Raw genomic sequence first — 22,230 nt, 5'->3', positions numbered from 1 at the left:
CACTTTAAAACTTGTTGAATGCCAGCCTTCTGTTGCTTGGGCTGTCCACTGGGGTGGAGTGGTTGGATGCCCGGAGCCTCCCACCCCGCATTCTTGGGCGTCTGGGTGGGGAGGCTATGGAACTTGGGGAGGAGGGAGGGCGGTTAAGCAGCGGCAGCCTGTGATCCTGCTGCCGTTCATGAACCTCCACCAGATGCTGGAGCATGTCGGTTTGATCCCGCAGTAGCCCCAGTGTTGCCTCATGCCTCCTCTGATCTTCCTGCCGCCACCTCTCCTCACGTTCATCGGCCACCGTCCTGTACTCTGTTATTGTGTCCCTCCACACAGCTCTGTCAGTGCTGGATGACTGCATGAGCTCAGAGAACATGTCATCGCACGTGCGTTTTTTTCGCCGCCTTATCTGAGATAGCCTTTGGGATGGAGGAGGGAGGCTTGAAACATCTGCAGCTGCTGGAGGGAAAAAAAGGGAGTGAAGTATTTAAAAAGATACATTTTACAGAACAATGGCTACACTCTTTCATGGTGAACGGCACTATTCACATTACATAGCACATGTAATTTTGGTACAAGGTCGCATTTTGCATCTTATATTGAGTGTCGGTGGCTTTGGTGTTAGAGATCACGCATGCAGGGCCGGGCAACAGAATTCGGCTTGCAGGTGGCCATGGTAAGCCATAGTCTTTCAGCTTCTGCAACCTTTATAACAGCAGCCTGTTCCTTTCCCATACCAAGCAAAGCCCGTTGGCCATTTAGTGCTGCAGTTTTCCTGTTAACATGCAGCAGCAGAAACCAAACTAACCCCCTCCCCCCACCCAATTCTCTGGGATGATCGCTTTTCCCCTCCCCCCACCTCCTGGCTGGTATCAGGGAAGATCCCTACTAGCCAAACGCGAACAGCTCAGCGCCAATGCCCCCCCCCCCCCCGCCCGACTAACTGTGGGGAGGATTTCTTTTCAGCCACAGGCAAACAGCCCAGTAAGAACGGGCACCTCTGAATGTCCCCTTAATTAAATTCCCCTATTTCAAGCAGGCTACCATGAACGATATCACTCTCCTGAGGATAATACAGAGAGAAAAAGAATGGATGTTGCTTGAATGCCAGCAAACACCGGGACCATATATGCTGCCAGGCTTTGTCATGCAAGGATACCAGATTACTTGCTACTAGCATGGTGAGGTAAAGTATCCTACCATGGAGGATGGAATAAGGCTGCTCTCCCCAGAAAAATTCTGCAAAGGCTTTTGCAGTACCTCCAGGAGAGCTTCATGGAGATGTCCCTGGAGGATTTCCGCTCCATCCCCAGACATGTTAACAGACTTTTCCAGTAGCAGTACTGGCCACGAATGCATCCCAAGTCCTCAGGGCTACTTAATCATTAAAAAACACTTGCTTTTATAACATGTATTATATTTTAAAAGGTACACTCACCAAAGGTCCCTCCTCCAGCTTCGTTGGGTTGGGAGGGTATTTCAGCCAGGGTGATAAAAAGATCCTGGCTGTCGGGGAGAACGGTGTGCTGTGTGCTCTCCCCAAGCTCATCCTCCTCATCTTCCCCATCTGCAAAATCCTCAGCCATGGCGGAGGGTACCCCATCATCAGAGTCCACGGACAGGGGTGGGGCAGTGGTGGCGGACCCCCCTAGAATTGCATGCAGCTCAGCGTAGAAGTGGCATGTCTGGGGCTTTGTCCCGGAGTGTCCGTTTGATTCTTTGGTTTTCTGTTATGCTTGTCTGAGCTCCTTAATTTTTCACGTGGCACTGTGTTGCGTCCCTGATATAGCCTCTGTCCCTCACGGCCTCTGAGATTTTTTGAAATGTTTTGGCATTTTGTCTTTTGGAATGTAGTTCTGATAGCATGGATTCCTCTCCCCATACAGCGATCAGATCCAGTACCTCCCGTTCGGTCCATGCTGGAGCTCTTTTTTGATTCTGGGACTGCATGGCCACCTGTGCTGATGAGCTCGCCTGGCCAAACAGGAAATGAGATTAAAAAGTTCCTGGGGCTTTTCCTCTACACCTGGCCAGTGCTTCTGAGTTCAGAGTGCTGTCCAGAGCGGTCACAATGGTGCACTGTGGGATAGCTCCCGGAGGCCAATACCTTCGAATTACATCCACACTAACCCTAATTCGAAACGGCGATGTCGACTTCGGCGCTAATCCCCTCTTTGGGCAGGAATACAGAAATCGGTTTTAAGAGCCCTTTATGTCAAAAAAATGGCTTCGTTGTGTGGACGGGTTCAGGGTTAATTCAGATTTAATGTGGCTAAATCTGACAAACTTGTAGTGTAGACCAGGCCTGGAAGTGCAGTATAGGTACCTACAGGGTGAGGCAACTGCAACCCTCAACTAGAGTTCTGTACGTGGATATAGGTAAAACTGCACCCAAAACAGATGGCCAATGTGGATGCTCTGCACCAGTGCTACTTATACCAGTCTCAGAGTAGCAGCCGTGTTAGTCTGTATCCGCAAAAAGAACAGGAGTACTTGTGGCACCTTAGAGACGAACCAATTTATTTGAGCATAAGCTTTCATGAGCTACACCTCACTTCATCCTATGATGAATTTATGCTCAAATAAATTGGTTCGTCTCTAAGGTGCCACAAGTACTCCTTTTCTTTTTACCTATACCAGTGCTATCCCAGCTACCAATAGTTCAGTTCTCTAGTGTTGATGCTACTTTTGAAACTGAAACACAAAGCTTGTTTTGCTGCCTCGGAGCTGCTAACCAGTCATTACAAAGTATGTACAGCTTTTTTCACTCATCCAATTCAGTCCGGTATCAAAACATTTTAAAAACATAACAAATGGAAAGGGACAAAGGTATCCCCAGCCACTCCACTTTTCAAAAACGTATGTGTGACTAAAATTGGTTCACCTCAAAACAAAGAACTGACAATACTGTCTCAAGCTGGGTGCTGTGTAACTTTCCATTACCCAATGCCTCTCAAGTTAGCCCTGCAGTATCCTCTGCTCTTCCAGTCCTGCCCACCACAGCTTTACCCAGAGATGCTGGAACAATTTGTATAGTTGGGGTGCTGAGAGCCATTGAACCAAACTGTAACCCCTGTATATGATGGAAACCACTTCAAGCCAGGGTGTGCAGCACCTCTGGCTTTACTAGTGCAATCAATCCTGACTACAGCCCTTCGCTATTCTAGTTCTGTTCTCTCACAGTCAGCTCTGCCAGTGACTTCCCTCAGATTATTTATGTATAGCACCAGTAAGAGAGGCACTTTTTACAACTTTGTGGCTGAGCTAAGAGGTGGCAGAAAAAAGTTGACAGCTTCATCCGTACTAGGTGGGGACTGTACTTCTCGTCCTACCTTCAGTGGACATGGAGAACAATTGATAACATTATTATGTTCCCCTCAGTCTTCTTTTCTCAAGACTAAGGTTTTTTTAAACCTTTCCTCAAAGGTCAGATCTTCTAAACCTTTTATCATTTTTGTTACACACACCTCAGGACTCTCTTCAATTTATCCACATCTTTCCTCATGTCTAGCACCCAGAATTGGACTCAGTACTTTAGATCAAACTAACTCTATACGTACACATAAGCAATGAGATTACAAGTTTTGTTGATAAAGGTAATAGCGCTGATGTAACACACAGACTTCGGTAAGCCATTTGTCTTGGTACTGCATGGTGGTTTGATTAAGAAAAGAGAATGATATAAAATCGACATGGCACACAAAATGGATTAAAACTGGTTAACTGATCTGTCTCAATATTTTATTGTAAATGGGGAATCATCATTAAGTGTGTGTTTCTAGTGGGGTCTTGCATGTTCTTTCCCCTATTTAACATTTTTATTAATGACTTGGAAGAAAACAAAATAATTACTGATAAAGTTTACAGATGATAAAGATTAGGGAAATGATACATAACGAAGATTAAAGGTCACTCATAAGAACAAATCTGATCACTTGGTAAGCTGAGGGCAAACAGTATGTGTTTCAGTATCACCGAATGCAAGAAGTCATACATCTAGGAACAGAGAATGCAGGCTATGCTTATAAGATGCAGGGGGCAATTAGGGGTAGGGAGTGGAGAGGGGACTCTATTCTGGAAAGCTTTGACTCTGAAAGAGTTGGAGGCCCTAGTGGATAATCCACTGAACATGAGCTCCCAGTATGATGCTGTGGCCAAAAGGACTAATGCAATCCTTGGACGTATAAACAGGGAAATGATCAAGGAGGAGAGACAGGTTATATTACCTTTGTATTTGGTGGTGACCACTTCTGGAACACGGTGTCCAGCCCTGGTACCCACAACTCAAGAAGGATGTTGATAAATTGCAGAGGGTTCAGGGAAGAGCCATGATATTGACAGGAAAACATTAAGTGATTGAACTCATTGAGTCTGTTTACCTTATTAAAGAAAAGGTTAAAGGGTGACATGTTCACAGTCTGTCAGTACCTACCTGGGGAACAGAAATTTGACAGGGGGTTCTTCAATCTAGCAAACAAAGGTGTAACGAGAGCCAGTGCCTGGAAATTGAAACTAGACACATTCAGACTTAAAATCAGGCACACATTTTTAACAGTGAAGGCACTGGAACAACTCAGCAAGGGTTCAGGTGGATTCTCCATCTCTGGCAATTTTTAAAACACTATTGGATGCTTTTCTAAAAGATACGGTTTAGCTCAAACAAGAATTAATTCAGAGTCCTATAGCCTGTGTAATGCGGGTCAGACTAGATCACAATGGTCCCTTCTGGGTTTGTAATCTATTAACTAGATTTAAAAAACAAAACACTTTTTTGTCATCATCTAGACATATCCCCAAAAACCACATACCAGCTATGGATAGCCAGAGTGCAGCCACTCCCTTTCTCCACTTCTGCAGCAGGGGCAATGAAAAAGCATAGCATAGCAGCCAGCTACTCTGCCTCTATGAATGCGAGCAACTCCTGCATGCTGGGATAATCCCTAACAGGACAGTGGCTGGTTTCTGTTCCCTTTCTGGCACTTGGGCAGCGCAAAGCGGGGGGGGGGGGGGGGGGGGGGGGGAGAGAACTGGGAGCAGAATTTGCCCCACATCACTGATCTGGCAGCTTGACTTTTCTGAAGTCAGGGCTGAAAACGCTGGATGCATTTGTATAGATTGTATGATCCAAGAACATCCTTCTTGGGAAGAGATTGAAATTCTTGGCTCCTGAAAAAAAGTATTGCTTCCTCTTTGAGAGGAGATAACCTACATTAGCAGTTTACAATTTCAACTTTTGCACATTTGGCTGACAAGATTAGCAATCAGTGTAGGTGTCTACCCCTACACAGACTGCATGCTTCTTGCAGTTTTCACATAATTATGGAAGTTGGAGATAGAAATGATTTGTTTGATTATCTAGCCCATCTCTATGCCAGTGCAGGATTTTTCACTACAACATATTTTGAATGTTCTGAGAAATCTAATTTTACCTCTTCTTTTCCAAACCCTTTGCCCCTTTAGTGGAGATATAATAGGCATGGATTAACATTAAAGATCCTGTGATACCTTTTGTAGAGACGTGCTATTACATGCCACTTGTTGGTGCCCATTGCTCCAGAACCAGCTGCATGTCACTGTACTGATGTTTGTTACTCCTGGAGGAATTCTGCACCAAAAAATTAAAAATTCTATGCATATTTTAAAATTCTGCAGGATTTTATTTGTCAAAACAACAATATAATCATGCCCATTTCAATTATTTTGGTAATTTATTTCAAAATATGTCAGAAAGTATGTCTGTATCAATACAGACAAAAAAAAATCCTGAATCTTTTTTTGGACAAAACAGATTCCTTACTAGGCATATTAATACAGAACGTTGAGTAATAATTCATTTAAACTACAATACAGAACTGTATTTCCTGCACCCCTCAGAAGCAGTGCAAAGGCTTGGCCGAATCAGGGGTAATGGAGGAGCTGAGGGAGAGGGCAGAAACTGCTGGAAAGGAGCCTGGGAGTGAACTTAAGAGGAAGAAAAATAGGGAAGAAGGGTTTTTTGGGGGGGGGGGGGGGAAGGATTGGTAGGAAGTTGGGGAGCCTCCCCCATGAAGACTCTAGCTGACCCCAAGCCTCTCCCATTTCAGTCAGACATCTGCCACAATCCCCTTCAACTCCCTGCCCCCCCCCAGCTACCTCTCCTCCCCCGTCCCCATGTGTCCCTGCACCCTCTGCCCTCATGTGGCTCTACACCCCCATTCCCATACAGCCCCTGGCTCAATGCTGTCACCCCACTAGCTCCTGTGCCCACCCCAGCCTGTCCCCCCACAATAGCCTTTTTGAACCCCAGCCTGTATCACCTCCCCAGGAGCCCAGTGTTCACTGCTGTGTCTGTCCCCGCCATACCCCGTGTCTCCTTACCTGGCCCTGCCGGGAGGGTGCTGTGAGGAAACCAGCCTCTCCCCCTTCCCTCTCCAGGGCTGGCTGAGCCAGTTGTCCTCTCTTCTGGTTCCAAAGCAACCCCTGGTGGGCAAATGGTGTAACTGCAGCACCTTTCCAGCAGAATGTATTTTCTGCAGGGGAAAAAAAACATCTGCAGGAGGCATGAATTTGGTGTGTGTGCAGTGGCACAGAATTCCCCCAGGAGTGTGTTTGTAGAGAGTATTTTGCAGTAAAGGACTCCATAGTTTAGTAGTATTATAGCAATCCACAATTTTTCAGGCACATACTTTATTTCATTCATATTTCACAGTCAGTCTCTAGAAAGCTTTACAGAAAAAAAAATCACATTTTGTAATCAAGTTCTCATACTACAGAATTCAGATTTTGCAATGCACTTGAAGGTACAGAAAATATTTACATTCAACCAGAGTTATCAAAGTTTTAAAAAAAACTTCATGAAAGCAATTAAAAATTCAAGATGTATAAAGTTATTAAAACTCTTGCATGAAAGCAGAAGTCTGGTTGACCCATCAACCTTCCCCTTTCCTTGTCATTTCTGCCAGTTGGTGGCAGGACCAACAGCAGAAGCCTCAGAAACTGTTTAGATGACCTTTCAGAGCTCAGGACCTCTGGTTTAAGTCTAGGTTCTTAAATCTATGGATCAACTACAATTTGCTTTAAAAACCTCCAAAACCTGCAGGGCCAATGGTTACAGAATTGTTTGATTGAAGAGGCTAAGTTTCTGGACAATCTTGCTAGGCTGTTTCTGGATTCAGTTTAGAACTGGCTTCAGCTTCAGACGAAGTCTACTAAAAACCAATGAATTCTCTCACCATAGCTCCATGCCCTTTTATTTTACTAAGCTTACAGCTAGGGTAGGAAAGCTTTTGCTATATAAAGCTTCAGTAAGGATTCCAGCAATAAAGGCAGCTAAAAGATGTAGGAGTAAACTGGGGTTTGACAGCCTTTTGTATATCTACAATCAGCGCCCTCCAGTGTACTTCATTAATTACCTTAACTGCTAATTTATCTGTGGACATGATTCCTAGGTGACCCCAGATTTATTCAGTAGCTTAGAAGATTTTTCTCGTTCAGTACATACTGAATAAGAAGTTTGGATTCTGACAAGCAGTATGATTTCTAAACAGTTGCTGAACTTCTATTCACAGTTTTACTATGTTCACATATATTTTATATAAAATTGTGTGAGCTACAGCAGATTTATACTGTCCAGGATTTTCCTACATCAGGAAGTACACTATATCCTGTTGGAGGGTAATTTTCTGCCCTCTCTCCCCCCCCCCCCGCCCATTCCCCTTCATCTCTAAAATGTCCACAGTTCATTCTAGATCCATCACTTCACGTTCTAGAACAGTCATTCTTAATAAATAGGGTCTGAATTTAGGATTCTCCACAGCCTCAGATGGGAGAAGCAGCGCTTCCAAGGAAAGAGAAGGAACCTCTGAGGGCAGGACTAGGTCGCTCACATGTCTATTCCCCTCTCTGCAATCCCATACACAAACACCTGTATCACTCAGATCAAGGGAACAACCTTTACTCCCTTTCAATAAGGGGGCTGGAAGCTCCACTGCAGTAACTTTGTTGTGATTCTCTAGCAGGCTCAGGTGTCCGAGTCTTTGGCCTGGAGTGTGTGATGCCCTCCTGCCATATACAGCCTCTTGTTTGAATTTGGTGTCACTATGCTATGTGTTAACAGTAGCAAGCTAACTTCAGATACTAGGCAACACAGGAAACCCACATAAGATTTTGGCCAAATTCCCATCGACTGCTCCTTCCCACCCCCATGCTTTCTTTGGTGGTGCTCTACACCACAGTTGGAATTGTGCTTAATCAGCTACCATTCAGTTGGGTTTTGAGGGGAACAGAGTCTTGGGGCCATCTGGGAAATCTCTCTCTAGCTCCAGAGGCCAGTCCAAGTCTGACTTTCATGTTCCATCCCGCCTTGAGGCATGTATGCAACTCCTTTTCAGTGAACTAATTAAGGTGCTGAAAAGGAAAAACTCTTCTCCTACCTCCAAAGTTTCCTAAGGCATTTGTTACAGTAATGCTGTAGCAGAATTCTTTAGGACCTCATGCAATGTTCATTTGAGGCCATTAGAAGGATGAAAGGGTCATGTCACTGAATTTAAAGACAAAAGGCCAACTCAAACTTTTTAACTGGAAAGCTTTTAGGTTTCTTTTTGACAAACTGAAATACACACAGGAATGCAAGAATGTCAAGGCAATACTTGATCACATGAAATGCAAGTTTTGTTTGAAAAACATTGTGAAACCAAAGGGATCAGACTCTGGATCATATAATTTAGAATGGGAGAGACTGTTCACTTCATTCTTAGATTAGCATATTTTAAATCTCCTTATACAGAGGAGTATTTGAAAGACATGGCTCAAGTTGAAGGGAATACAAAGGAGAGTGACAAGTCAAATTCACACAATATGAAGATGTCTGTAGAACAGCTTTTGAAACAAGACTGTCGGGTACATCTAACACCAAGGTCTAATGCCTCTACCAGAATCAGTGTGTAAGTGTATGCTTCAAGACTAGCAGGTTGGGAATGAGAATACTCATACTAATGAGAACATTAAAAAGTGTTCAAGGTCATATTCTTGGGAAGATGTCACCAAAGTGATCAGTGTCTCTTCTAGTGATACACTCAGATGTTTCTCATAAAAAGAAAAACAGGGCTTGTTTCACTCTAGGACCTGTACAACCACTTTTTTCAACTCAGCAAGCTGATTTCACAGCCAAAAAAAAAGTCTCTCCTAAACTGGATAAAAACCAAAGGATGCATAGCTGCCTAGTGAGGAACATATTTTGGGAAAGTTCTATAGCCTGTGTTATACAGGAAGTCATACTAGTTGATCACAATGGTCCCTTCTGGCCTTGGAATCCAAGAATCTTCATTGTAATGAATTTTAAAAAAAATTACATAACAGCTTCTTTTTTTTTTAAAGTAACAGTCAGTGTTTAATTTATTGCATACCTGGGAAATCCAAAGCCATCTTGCTTAGTACAGTTGTTAGCTGTTAACGGGCAGTTCAAATAAACCTGCTTTGGAATAAACACTTCCAGTGCATGTCTAGTGCTTTCAGATTTTCACCCAGCTCTCAACTTTAAAGAAACTAAAATAGGCAGTTGACAGGCCTGCCTAGAACTATTACATTTATTTCTAATATACCCCTCACCTCCCCACCCCTACTTTGCTCAAGCAAAGCAACGTATGGAGTGCAGCTTTAATGCAAGCAGATCTCCATTTGTTCAATGTGGTGATTATCCAAAAGAAAGACCACCGTATATCTTTGGAGTATTAACACAAAGCTGGAGATACTATGTTACCCATCCAGTTTCCTCTTTCCATATCAATTCATAAATGGCTACACTAGATTAGGTCTTTTGTCCCATTCTGTGAATTGGCTGTCTGGAGATAGGGGGTGAAAAAAGATGCTTGCTAGGAAAGAGCCATTTGCAATGTTCTCCATCATAAGAGTGGGAACACATCACATCATAGCACTTTCACACCTTCATGGTCCAAAGAAGAGCACAGTTGCTCAGTCCCAGTGACATGAAGCAGTACTAATTCCAGCCTAGGCCTCCCATTGTGCCAGTCTCACAACTGGCATTTGGGACAGCTTATTAATGGCATGCTGCTTTGTGAATGAGTTTTTAAAGCAGCCTCAAACTTAGAAAGTGCTCTTGTAAAAGCCTGAGACAGAGGAAGAGAGGCACTGGAGTCACTTGAACCGCTATATATTTTTTGCGCTACATGTTGGGATATGTAGGAGAAGCCTCAAGGCTGCTGTCAGCTTTATCTGACCCCGTTAGAGATGCCTCTAGCTCTGCCCAGGCCTGAGGAGCATTGCCCTCTATTGCCTCCATGAACAACTGTGTTTGCTGCTTCAGCCGCTCCAGTTCAATCTGGGTTACCTGGTTCTGATGAATCAGCTCCTTGGTTTTCAAGGTGATCTCCAGCAATCCAGACCTGTGCAGCACAACAAAGGTATTCTGAAAGCGCTTGCGCTTGCGTTGCTGCTGCAACGATAGCTCAGGAGTAGTATAAAGTTCTTCTGCTGCCAAAGGTGGGCTGCAGGTTGCTAACTGCACCATATGATGTACCGGATTCTCCATCTCAGGAGATCTGCAGTCTGATATCTGGAGGAGTCCAGTAGGAGAAAAGGGAATCAAACCTGGGGCCTTTTGTTTGTCAGTAGAAATATACTGAAAGTCATCAATAGTTGACATTTTTCCACTTGCCATCACAGCTGAAGAACTCTGCTGAGTAGAGTCCTGAGCAGGCTTAAAGTCTGGTGATACTTGGAGGCAAGCACTAGGGGGCAATAAACTAGTCTTACTGGACACAGTAGTTAGTATCTGTGCAAAGCCATTTCTGTCCACTGGTTCTCCCTCTTTCCTCCAGATCCCAGACACGATCTCTTTTGCAGGGATGTGGTGCTGTCTTTGCATAGGAGTTCAGGATGGGCAGGTAATTAGTAGAGTCAATTCTCTTTTCACCAACAAGATGAGGGTTAATGGGAGGGGAGATGGCTGGATGAAGAAACACTAGCTGTGGCTGAGCTGGAATCACTTCAAAAGATGGCTGAACAGTCCAAGACTGAAGCTGCGATGAACTGCTTCCCTGAGAAGTATGGGTGGAAAAAGTGGAATTATCACAACTAACAGCGTAAGAAAAAATGTTAGAAAAGCTTTATCAGAACAGGTGAGCCTCGTGCCAATGCTCGTAGACGCTGTTGCTAAATGCTGCCAGTTATAATGTAGTCTGAGTAGATTTTACCTCGTATAAATTCATTCTTCCCTTCTTGTGACACTGCTAGAGACCAAGCTGTAATTCAAAATCTATTTACTGCTGAACAGCAAATACATTTAGAAGTCATTCCGTTTTAGCATTCCTATTTATGCTAACACAAGCTGGCAGCAACCCTGGGCTTGAGGATATAATAAGAGAATAATAACTACAGGTGTCCAGAAAACTTTGAAAAAAAGTCACAACACTTAAAGTTATGATTTAAAAAAAAAAACACATTCAGATGAACGCTGCACAAACATTCTATCTAGAAGTTTAAATTTTATATTAGTTGAGACATAGGAACTCTAATCCTGTCACTTCTATTCTTACAGAAAGTGCTTGAAACAGTCTCGGTTATTTCTAACACAGTAGGTAGTCACTAACAAGTGCTGCAGTTTTAAAATTTATTGAAACCATATATTATACAAAAACCTAGCACTTGAAGTAACGCCTACTAGCCCCAGGAGAAATACCTGCTCTACACACAAAATTGCACCCTTTCAACACCACACCTTTGGTTAAACTGGTGCAACTTTGTGTGCTGAAAAGCTTAAAATCCATTACTGTGGGAGAAAAACACCAGTGCTTCCGTCCAAAAGTTACAAATATTTCATTTTTTTAAATTGGCAGGGTTGTAACATCAACAATCTTGATTTAATAAAAAAAAATCATTACCACATTGATACTCTTTTGGCTCAAAATTGTGCCCTCAGCTAAACCTGTCCTAAGACATCCACCCTACCTCCCACTTGTTTGTCTCATCTACCTTTAATGGCGGGTCTCTTAGATGCCAATGCAGCGAACATGAGCTAGAGTCCATTTGTATTCAGCAAAGCACTTTACCACACAATTAAGTGCTTTGATGAACAGCAAACAGCAGAGGAAGGATGATCCTGTGGTTAGGATGCTAACCTGGGACTCAAGAGGCTCCAGTTCAATTCCCTGCTATGCCATAAGCGACCTGTGTTACTTTGGGCAAACCACTTAGAGGCCAAGAAACTGTTTCTTATCTGTAAAATAGGAATAATATTACCTTCCTACTTCAGAGGGGTGCTGTGGGGATAAATACATCGTGAGATGCTCAGAGATTATGGTAATAGGGGGTCCATAAATACCTTAGATATACAGATGGGCTGTAGAATTTGAAGCCTTAGGCTACATCTACAGCAAGCGGTAGGGGGTGTAATTCTCCTGCTTATGTACATATACTCATAATATCGCTCATCAACCTAGCGCAAGTATAAATAGCAACGGAGCTGCGGTAGCAAGGGTAGCAGCAGCAGAGGCATGGCTGAGCCATGCCAAGCACATACCCAACAATTTCAGGCAAGTTTGTGTTCAGCCTTGCTGCCAGTGCTACAGTGGCTACACTACTATTTATACTTGAGCTAGCATGAGTATATGTACACAAGCAGGGGAAATCATTCTCCTAGCTGGTAGCGTAGACATAGCTTTAAAAAACAAGCTCTTTGGTGCAAGGCGTGTCATTTACTAGATGTTTGCACAAAAGGACCATTCCACGAAGAACAATTCCAACACAGTTGACTGACCTAACATATTCCAATTTGCTTAGTTATTACAGGTTGAGGCAGGAATGCATTTCATGATCATTAACCTATATCCATTGTTTTTGTTTGCTGAAGTAAAGTCTTCCATTTTACTTTAACATGACTCCCTCTTTATTTTAATATAAAGAGGTTTGGACATGAAGATCTATGACACAATGGACTGTCTTCCTTGTTTATTCTTAATTTCTCTCCCTTACTCTGCTACATTACAACATTCTATAACTTAGGTATATTATAAAAAATGGTAAAGTTCTGCTTGCAACATGCCCTGGGAAGTTTGTTAGCATAACAAGAAAGCCAGTATTTCATTTTCCATCTCTCACCCTAAAGGCACCAGAAGGTGAAGCTTGCCTAACCCCTGTCAGATTGGAGCTTTGTGCATCTGCCTAAACAGTTTGTCCACATTTCCAAGAATGTTTTTTTGGGGGGACGGGGACGACCACACAGTCTTTTGTCAAGCTAAAGAGAGCATGTTGTGGAGATTAAAGAACTGACTTCCCTATAAAAGCCTACTCCAGACATCTCTTTCATTGCACATCTTGACAGAGCCTCACTCTCTCGTTGGATATCAATACTGAAGTTTAACCAGATTTGCTTTCAACCATGCCAGCCTGGGCTGTGAGCTTGTCAGATCTCACAGGCAAGTCGGGGAGTCTAAACTTGGATTGTGGTTTCTCCTTGGAGGCTTCCCATCCATTTGTCCCCACTGCATTTTCAGGAATTTTTCACTCAGATGGAGGGCTGAAGAAATGTTGGTCCCGCTCTGATGAGAGAGTTAAAAACATGGTTTCTCCCACACCTTATTTTAAGTTGCACATTTTTCACAAGTGGCTAACAATGTGCTCATAGCCTGACAGAACAACGTGGCAGAGAAACTAATCAATTAATGAGTTCACCCAGTTGTTACAACTTAAGGCCTGAAATTTACTTTTTATTTAGTAATTGTTTAACATTTTGCTCCTAATCATCTTAATTTAGACACAAAAATATAGATTAGAACAGAAAAAGCTTTGACAAAAACAAATATAAGCAGAGATGGTTTCATATTTTATTCATTTTGAATTACACTTTACCATTTGCTTATACTATTGGAACCCAAAATCCAAAAGCCTTCTTAAATACTTGAGATCTAGCAAGTGAAACTAACTATTCTAGTTTCACTGTCTAAGCTGAATAAAATATTCCTGGGGGAATTCTGTGCCACTGCACACACACAGAATTCATGTCCCCCGCAGATTCCGCCCCCCCCCAAAACGTAGAAATACATACAGCCAAGAAGGCACTGCAGGTACACTTTTCACCCACCAGCGGCCATTGTGGTGCCAGAAGAGAAGGCAGCTGGCTCAGCCAGCCGTGGAGAAGGAGGGGGAGAGACGGTCTTCCTCACAGCACCCTGCCCACGGGGCCACATATGGGGGGGGATGGACAGAGCGGGACACATGGGGGTGTTGGGGAGGTCACACAAACTGGGGTTCAGAAAGGCTAGTGGGGGGTGGGAGACTGGGGCAGGGGCAAAGGAGCTAGCTGGGGGACAGCATTGAGCCAGGGGCTGATTGGGAGTGGTGGTGAAGGGCCACATGGGGACAGTGGCAGATGCGCCTGACTGAATGGGAGAGGCTAGGGGTGAACCAGCATCTGCATGGGGGAAGCGCCCCAACTCCCTCACAATCCCTTCTCCCCACCCAAGAAAAGCCATGCTCCATACTTCTCCCACCCACACCCAACAACCCTCCACGTGCACTCCCAGGTTCCTTCCCAGCAATTACTTCCGTCTCCCTCAGCTCCTCCATTATGAGTAATTCCCACGAGCCTTTGCACTGTTTCTGTATTGTAGTTTAAATGAATTATTACTCAAAGTTCTGTATTATTATGCCTAGTAAGGAATCTATTTGTCAAAAAACATTTCCTGAATCTGTCATCTGTGTTACAGACATACTTGCTGACAGGTAATTTGAAATATATTACCAGAATAACTGAAACTGGCATTTTTTTAAATATTGTGTTATTTTGACAAATAAAATATGCAGTTTGCAGAATTTTAAAATATTTTGCACAGCATTTTAAATTTTTTGGCACAGAATTCCCCTAGGAGTAGTAAAGCATCAATGCAGAAAGTACATTAGATTTCTAAAATTCTTTCATTTAAATAATCTGAGGTAATTAGTATTTTTTCTAAATATGTCTTTTATATCTTTCCAGGATCCCTTTAAAATAAAGAGATTTAATAAACTTATATGAGGCATTAAGAATCTTACGTTTGATCTATCTTGCTGATGTTAGCCTGCCTCTGGCCAGGCACATACTCACTCTAACAGATCTTATAGCAACGAGTTAGATGAACATCACCCTTTAAAAGAGTTATTTGCAAAGCGCACTTCTGAAAGGAAAACATACTTTCCAATATATTATTATCTTCCCCCCCGCCCCCCACCTGTCTGACCAGTACATTTTTCCTTACGACCACAGGAGAAAGTGCTGGGAAGGAATTGCTTGTGGCCAGTGAGTAGAGCCAGGGCCCATCCTCTGTGTTCCAACACAATGCATTCAGCATATTCTCTGAGTTGGTCAGCTCCACAGAACTCAGACACCCTGAACTTCCGTCTGGTAGATGCGAAGTCCAGTTATTAGTTGTTTTATATGCAGCACACTTTCTAACCTCCCACCTATTTCCTGATTCCACACTGTTCAATCAGATTGTGCATAATGCTGCTAATCTGATTTTGGAAACCAACTAACATGGGCTTCATACATTGTCTGATGGCTGCTCAGTGTCCTCAGATTTTAGTTAAAAGAAAAGGAGTACTTGTGGCACCTTAGAGACTAACAAATTTGAGCATAATCTTTCGTGAGCTACAGCTCACTTCATCAGATGCATTCAGTGGAAAATACAGTGGGGAGATTTATACAGAGAACATGAAACAATGGGTGTTACCATACACACACTGTAACCAGAGTGATCACTTAAGGTGAGCTATTAGCAGCAGGAGAGCTGGGGGGTGGCCAGGATGGTGTTTTCAGGAAGATCACCGATGGATTGTAGTTTCCTCAGAAGTCAGTGGTGTCTCAAAGATAGCTGGGAGTGCTGGTAGCGTAGGGCCTGAGGAGGCAGTCTACATAGACAGACAATCCTGCTGTCAGGGTGCCAGTGCCTGAGATGATGGGGTGTCCAGGATTTCCAGGTTTATGGATCTTGGGTAGCAGATAGAATACCCCAGGTCAGGGTTCCAGTGGTGTGTCTGTGCAGATTTGTTCTTGTGCTTTTTCAGGGAGTTTCTTGAGCAAATGCTGTAGTTTCTTTTGGTAACCTTCAGTGGGATCAGAGGGTAATGGCTTGTAGAAAGTGGTGTTGGAGAGCTGCTTAGCAGCCTCTTGTTCATATTCCAACCTATTCATGATGATGACAGCATCTCCTTTATCAGCCTTTTTGATTATGATGTCAGAGTTGTTGCTAAGACTGTGGATGGCCACTATGGATGTAGAAGCCCTCTACACCAACATTCCACACAAAGATGAACTACAAGCTGTCAGGAACAGTATCCCCGATAATGTCACGGCAAACCTGGTGGCTGAACTTTGCGACTTTGTCCTCACCCATAACTATTTCACATTTGGGGACAATGTATACCTTCAAATCAGCGGCACTGCTATGGGTACCCGCATGGCCCCACAGTATGCCAACATTTTTATGGCTGACTTAGAACAACGCTTCCTCAGCTCTCGTCCCCTAATGCCCCTACTCTACTTGCGCTACATTGATGACATCTTCATCACCTGGACCCATGGAAAAGAAGCCCTTGAGGAATTCCCCCATGATTTCAACAATTTCCATCCCACCATCAACCTCAGCCTGGACCAGTCCACACAAGAGATCCACTTCCTGGACACTACGGTGCTAATAAGCGATGGTCACATAAACACCACCCTAAACCAGAAACCTACTGACTGCTATGCCTACCTACATGCCTCCAGCTTTCATCCAGACCACACCACACAAGCCATTGTCTACAGCCAAGCTCTACGATACAACCGCATTTGCTCCAACCCCTCAGACAGAGGCAAACATCTACAAGATCTCTATCAAGCATTCTTACAACTACAATACCCACCTGCTGAAGTGAAGAAACAGACTGACAGAGCCAGAAGAGTACGCAGAAGTCACCTACTACAGGATAGGCCCAACAAAGATAATAACAGAACACCACTAGCCATCACCTTCAGCCCCCAACTAAAACCTCTCCAACGCATCATCAAGGATCTACAACCTATCCTGAAGGACGACCCATCACTCTCACAGGTCTTGGGAGACAGGCCAGTCCTTGCTTACAGACAGCCCCCCAACCTGAAGCAAATACTCACCAGCAACCACATACCACACAACAGAACCACTAACCCAGGAACCTATCCTTGCAACAAAGCCCGTTGCCAACTGTGTCCACATATCTATTCAGCGGACACCATCATAGGGCCTAATCACATCAGCCACACTATCAGAGGCTCGTTCACCTGCACATCTACCAATGTGATATATGGCATCATGTGCCAACAATGCCCCTCTGCCATGTACATTGGTCAAACTGGACAGTCTCTACGTAAAAGAATAAATGTACATAAATCAGACATCAGAAATTATAACATTCAAAAACCAGTCGGAGAACACTTCAATCTCTCTGGTCACTCGATTACAGACCCAAAAGTGGCAATACTTCAACAACAAAACTTCAAAAACAGACTCCAAGGAGAGACTGCTGAATTGGAATTAATTTGCAAATTGGATACAATTAACTTAGGCTTGAATAGAGACTGGGCCTTGGCCTTCTTGGCCTTGACATCTTGTGGCAGTGAGTTACACAGGTTAAGTAGATAATAGTGCTGAGATACTATGGCGATTAACACTAGGTAAAATTAAGATAGACAGACTAATGCTTAGTGTAAGAATATATCTTTAACAATCCTTCCCTCCAGCTCCATTTCTGCTATTTGCATGTTTAATCACATCTGCTGACCTGTTAGCATTTACAAAGCCAATGTAACGCGGAAGAGCAAGCCAGATTCTACCCCAGTCTGTGCATCATTAACAGAATCATTAGTTAAGTTCTTACTGAGGAATTTTTATTACTGATGGGGAAATACAGTTTGAGAAAATACATATCTGATGGATTCACACTTCACAGGTGAAATTAATATTTAAAATAAATGAAAATATGATCTGACATTTAATCTCTTATTCATTTTATCTAGAGCTATCACTCACTGAAAATAAATATTGACCCCAGGATTCTGCTTCAGTCATTTATCACTCAGTAACTGCACATTAGTGGCCCAACTACGTGTATGTGAGAGATGGAATCACTACTCCGATCTCTTTCTTGATCACTTATCCCTCCCTGAGACAGATAGGGGCATTTTTTTAAAATCAGTTTATATGTACTGATAAGACACATTAACCATTGAACAATTTAACCAAAGAGACTGAGTCACATTGGAGGGTTTATCCCTTTAAGAGATTAGGAAAGGGTAAAACAGGAATACTTCACCTTGGGCTCGATCACAGTATCACTGAAATAGGAAAAATTTGGAAGTGTGAAAGGAGAGCAATAACATTTGCTCATTATCCCCTACACCATTTCTTTCTTTTTTTTTTTTAAAGCACTAGGAGCTATGCAACTCCGGAGTTTTAATACAATACTAAAGCTCATAAATTTAATTCACTGCTTTTAGCCAGGCTCAGATCACTTAGTCAATGAAAGCTGTTACCATCCAGCAGTTGCTCAGTGGCACACTTGAAATAAACAGGTAGTCCAAGCCTAGTGAGCAGGAGTCTATTTTACAAAAACACCCCCCATCATAATTGGTATAAATTGAACTGATGACCTTGTGAGCAATCTAAGCACAGGGAAGGCAGCAATTTACACACCGAAGCTCGGCCGTGGAAGCTGCCACACCAGTTTGCCTTTCCTCTGTGCTGGAAGGGCTCCCTCCAGGGATAAGGGGAGGAATTCAGTCTCCAGGACTTTTATCGGTAACAGACGTATCATTAAAAAGGGAGGTCTTTCGAGTAAGAGGTGGGATCGTCTCAGAACAGCGCACGGAAGTGGTGTCATTATCAACACCACCATTTCTCAAGGCTCACGTGTTCCCGCCTAAACCAGCCGGCAGCAGCAGGGCCCCACCACCGCCCGTGCGGCACATCCCCAAACTGGACACCCCAGCGCCGGATCACCTCTTTGCGCTCCCTGGTCCTCTTCTCCGCTACACCCTAAATGCCCCCCCGACTGACCCCGTTATGTCCCCAAAAGGCCGCCAGCTCAAGCCCCCCCATGCACCCACACGTCATCCCTCCTGAGCCCCCACCTTGAGTGTGCCCCTCACCCCCCTCCCTCCCTCCCTAGTGCCTCCCTCTGGGCTCCCCACCCCCATTAGGCTCCCTCGCCCCCCACCTCGCCTCGCCCCCCGCGGCTCACCGAATCCGGAAACCCCCCCGCTGCCCCCGGCCCCTCACCACCCACCTGGGCACAGGTGCTACTAGCGGCTCCCCCTCCAGCAGCACTCCGCCTGCCCTCCCAAGCGGCGCATGCGTCCGACCGCCAACATAGAGTACAAACGTCACCGAGAGAAGCCCTGTCGTGCGGGACCTCTTCCGTTTCCAGCCTGGAGTGGGTGGGGATCTGTGCGACCCCGCCCACCCCTTCCGCCTTTCCCTGCACCTAAGATGGCGGGTGGAGGGGCTTTAACTGACTTTTCTAGGCTTAACATTGAGTCACCTCCAGGGTAGCTTCAGCGCGCTTGCGCAGAACGAGCCCCCAGACTCTCCCTTTTTCTGGGTGACGGAGCTGAACGGCTCTGCTGCGCACGCGCAGCCAGGCCTGCAGTCCGTTTTGTTTTGGCGCCACCTGCTGCCCTAGATGTGAAGGACGGAGGGGAGGGACCCTAGTGCGCCCACCCCTTTGTGTGTGCGTCAGCGAGGCGCTATGCTGGGCCGCAGTGCCCGCAGCCTGCTGTACTCTTGGCCCCGGGGGCCGCAGGAGTGGGCATGAGGCACAGTAGATAGGAGGGAAGGGTCAAAGCGAGAGGGAATGAGGAGGGGGAGCTGTAAGTGCTTGGTAAGCAGGTACAGCCCTCAATAAAACCTCCACCGTGTATATCAGCCAAAGGCTGTTATCTGCGCCTGGCAGCCTTGGGCATCCAAAGAGGTTTGATTGAAGAAGAGGATGGGATCTGAGGTTTCCAGGATTTGTCTCCCTCATGTTTAAAACTTAAAAGTACCACAGGCTGGCCTTTTTCCTACCATGATTTATCACCCACACTGCATTGGAAGGGAGCACCTTCGTTAAAGGGCAACGTGGTTATCCCTACCCAACAACTGTCTTGTAGAGGACAGTGTGCAGGCTTCGAATACTAGCCAAATGCCTGCTTGCGGGGTTTGAACCTTTTATCTTATGGCTCAAGGTGATGAAGGGAGTCTGCAGGCTGGATAGACCATGAGTTCCTGAGGCTGTTGGATGGTCTGAATACAGTATAAAGGGGTTACAACCCAGCCCCCTTGAGCGGCAGTCTTTTCTACAGTCTTTTTGGCCAAAATAATGAGAGCATTTAAGGGGTGGTAAGAATGAGGGAGGAAACACCAGAATTTTAAGGTTTTTGGCCATTTGGCTAAAGGGAGGGGGAAAGCAGCAAAATGAGGCAATTTGGAGACCTAGAAAGCAAGTGAAAAGTGAGAAATACTCCTACCCTTCCAAATGATTGGGAAAATCAGCTAGTGGAATAAATATGAGGGTATGATGCCCCATAAGTGCTGGAGAAACCAGGCCCAATGATCAGGAGAGAGACTGGGTGTTCAGGCCCAATGGAGACAAGATGTTGTGACTAGAGTAGTCTCATGAACTCTGCCAGAAAGGGGGATTTACCTGCTCCATCTGCAAGTCTGCCAGAGACAGAATGATTTGCCTTTGGACATGAAGAGCAGTTTCATAGAGAGTTCAGATAAAGACTGAAATAAATTCTATGAGCAGAAGTGGAAAGAAACAATAATAAATACATTCAGACTGTGTTTGTGTTCAAGAATCTGAAACATCCCCATTAAAAATGGCAAACATAGAAATTCCTGAATGAGTGAGAAGAGGAAATCACCTCCAACCCAAACATACAGTGGATAAAACAACCAGTCACAAGTGGAAAAGGAAACAAAAATGCCTTGAGTGTCAATTGAAAGGATGACCCAGATGAGGTAGGGATTTCTCATCCTATTGAAGTTGTACCACAGGGTGGCAAGCACCTCCAACCTCATTAGTCTTAAGTGCTGTGAAAGGACACAAAGCAGGAAACAGGTAGGCTGTTCCTACAGTATATTATTGGAGTAAATAACTAGCATTGGGCCTCTATTAGAACATCAGAGCCAAACAGCACACCTCTTGACTTTGGGGTATGTTAGATTCAGACCCCAAGACTAGTTGTTGTGAATCCCTTTCCATTTCCAGATTTGGGGAAGGAGGAAAGATGATAAGAATACTGTTTTAATGTATCTCCTACTCCCAGGCCTGTCCCTGGTTTCTCCAAGCCCATCCTCACCCCCAAAGGTATCCCTCACAGAGCTCTCAGGATACGATTATGAACCTGGGTGTTGGTAGAAGGAGGGTTCAGGGGAGTGGGGCAGTCTGTGTGTGGGGTGGGAGTGTTTTGGAAGTGGCAAAGATCAGCCATTCATCTCAGATGATGCCAATGTCAGGGAAGAAAGACACCAGGTTTCCATGCAAAAGACAACACCAGGTAGGAAGACTGTTAGGGGGAGGGTCTCTCAGGGGTCTATTGGATAGTTTGGGTAAGCATCTGAACTTTTAAATACTTATCTGAAACAAACACCAAATCATTTGAAGCCCAATCCACCCCTTTCATTAAAATGTGGTTTTTTGCAATGTTGGGGCCAGTTTCCATTGTGCTCTTCTATGCATTTTTGCTTATGTGAAGGTCTGGTTTACCATATGCTTTTATGTGGATATTGACAATGCTGAAAGGCTACTTTTGCCTCTTCTTATGTATATTCATGCATTGCTGAAGCTGTTTTCCTGCGTGCCACATGTACATGTTTCTATATTAATTATGCCCATGGTGAAGATTGCTTTCCTGTGTGCTTGTATTTGAATTTGAGCAACGTTGGGAGCATGTTTACTGCATGCTGCCATATATCTTTAGCTGTGTTGTGGCCTCTTGTACTGCATGTTCTTCAGTGTGTGTTTTGTCAATTTTTGGAGAAGGAGAGGGCATCATTTAGTTCTTGCTCCTATAAGTATATTTGTATTGTTGAGCTTGGAATTTGCATGTTTTTTAATTTTATTATCTCTGTAGTACTAGAAGCAGGGCAAAATTATTCAAAGGTGAGAAAAATATTATATTTATTTTAGTGAAGTATATCAGGGGACATTTGGAAAGCATAAAATCCTCCATATTCTAAAAGGCTACATTCCTTTCAGCTGTAA

At 44.2% G+C, this 22,230-nt stretch overlaps 1 protein-coding gene across 1 annotated transcript; it reads right to left on the bottom strand.

The window, feature by feature from the left end:
- Window positions 1-6,659: 6,659 nt before the first annotated feature.
- CIPC (CLOCK interacting pacemaker) lies at window positions 6,660-20,673 on the bottom strand (the record flags this gene model as incomplete). Its single annotated transcript, XM_084629813.1, is given in 4 exon segments — window positions 6,660-10,741; window positions 10,743-11,024; window positions 19,267-19,464; window positions 20,665-20,673. Coding segments are annotated over 4 exon segments (1,080 nt in total). The 3' UTR covers window positions 6,660-10,150.
- Between the last annotated feature and the right edge of the window lie 1,557 nt (window positions 20,674-22,230).

This window comes from Lepidochelys olivacea (genome assembly GCF_965140295.1).
Source record: "Lepidochelys olivacea isolate rLepOli2 genome assembly, chromosome: 6".
Taxonomy (NCBI): Eukaryota; Metazoa; Chordata; order Testudines; family Cheloniidae; genus Lepidochelys; species Lepidochelys olivacea.
Note: the sequence above shows the minus strand (reverse complement) of the source record. Positions and strands in the feature narration are given on the sequence as shown.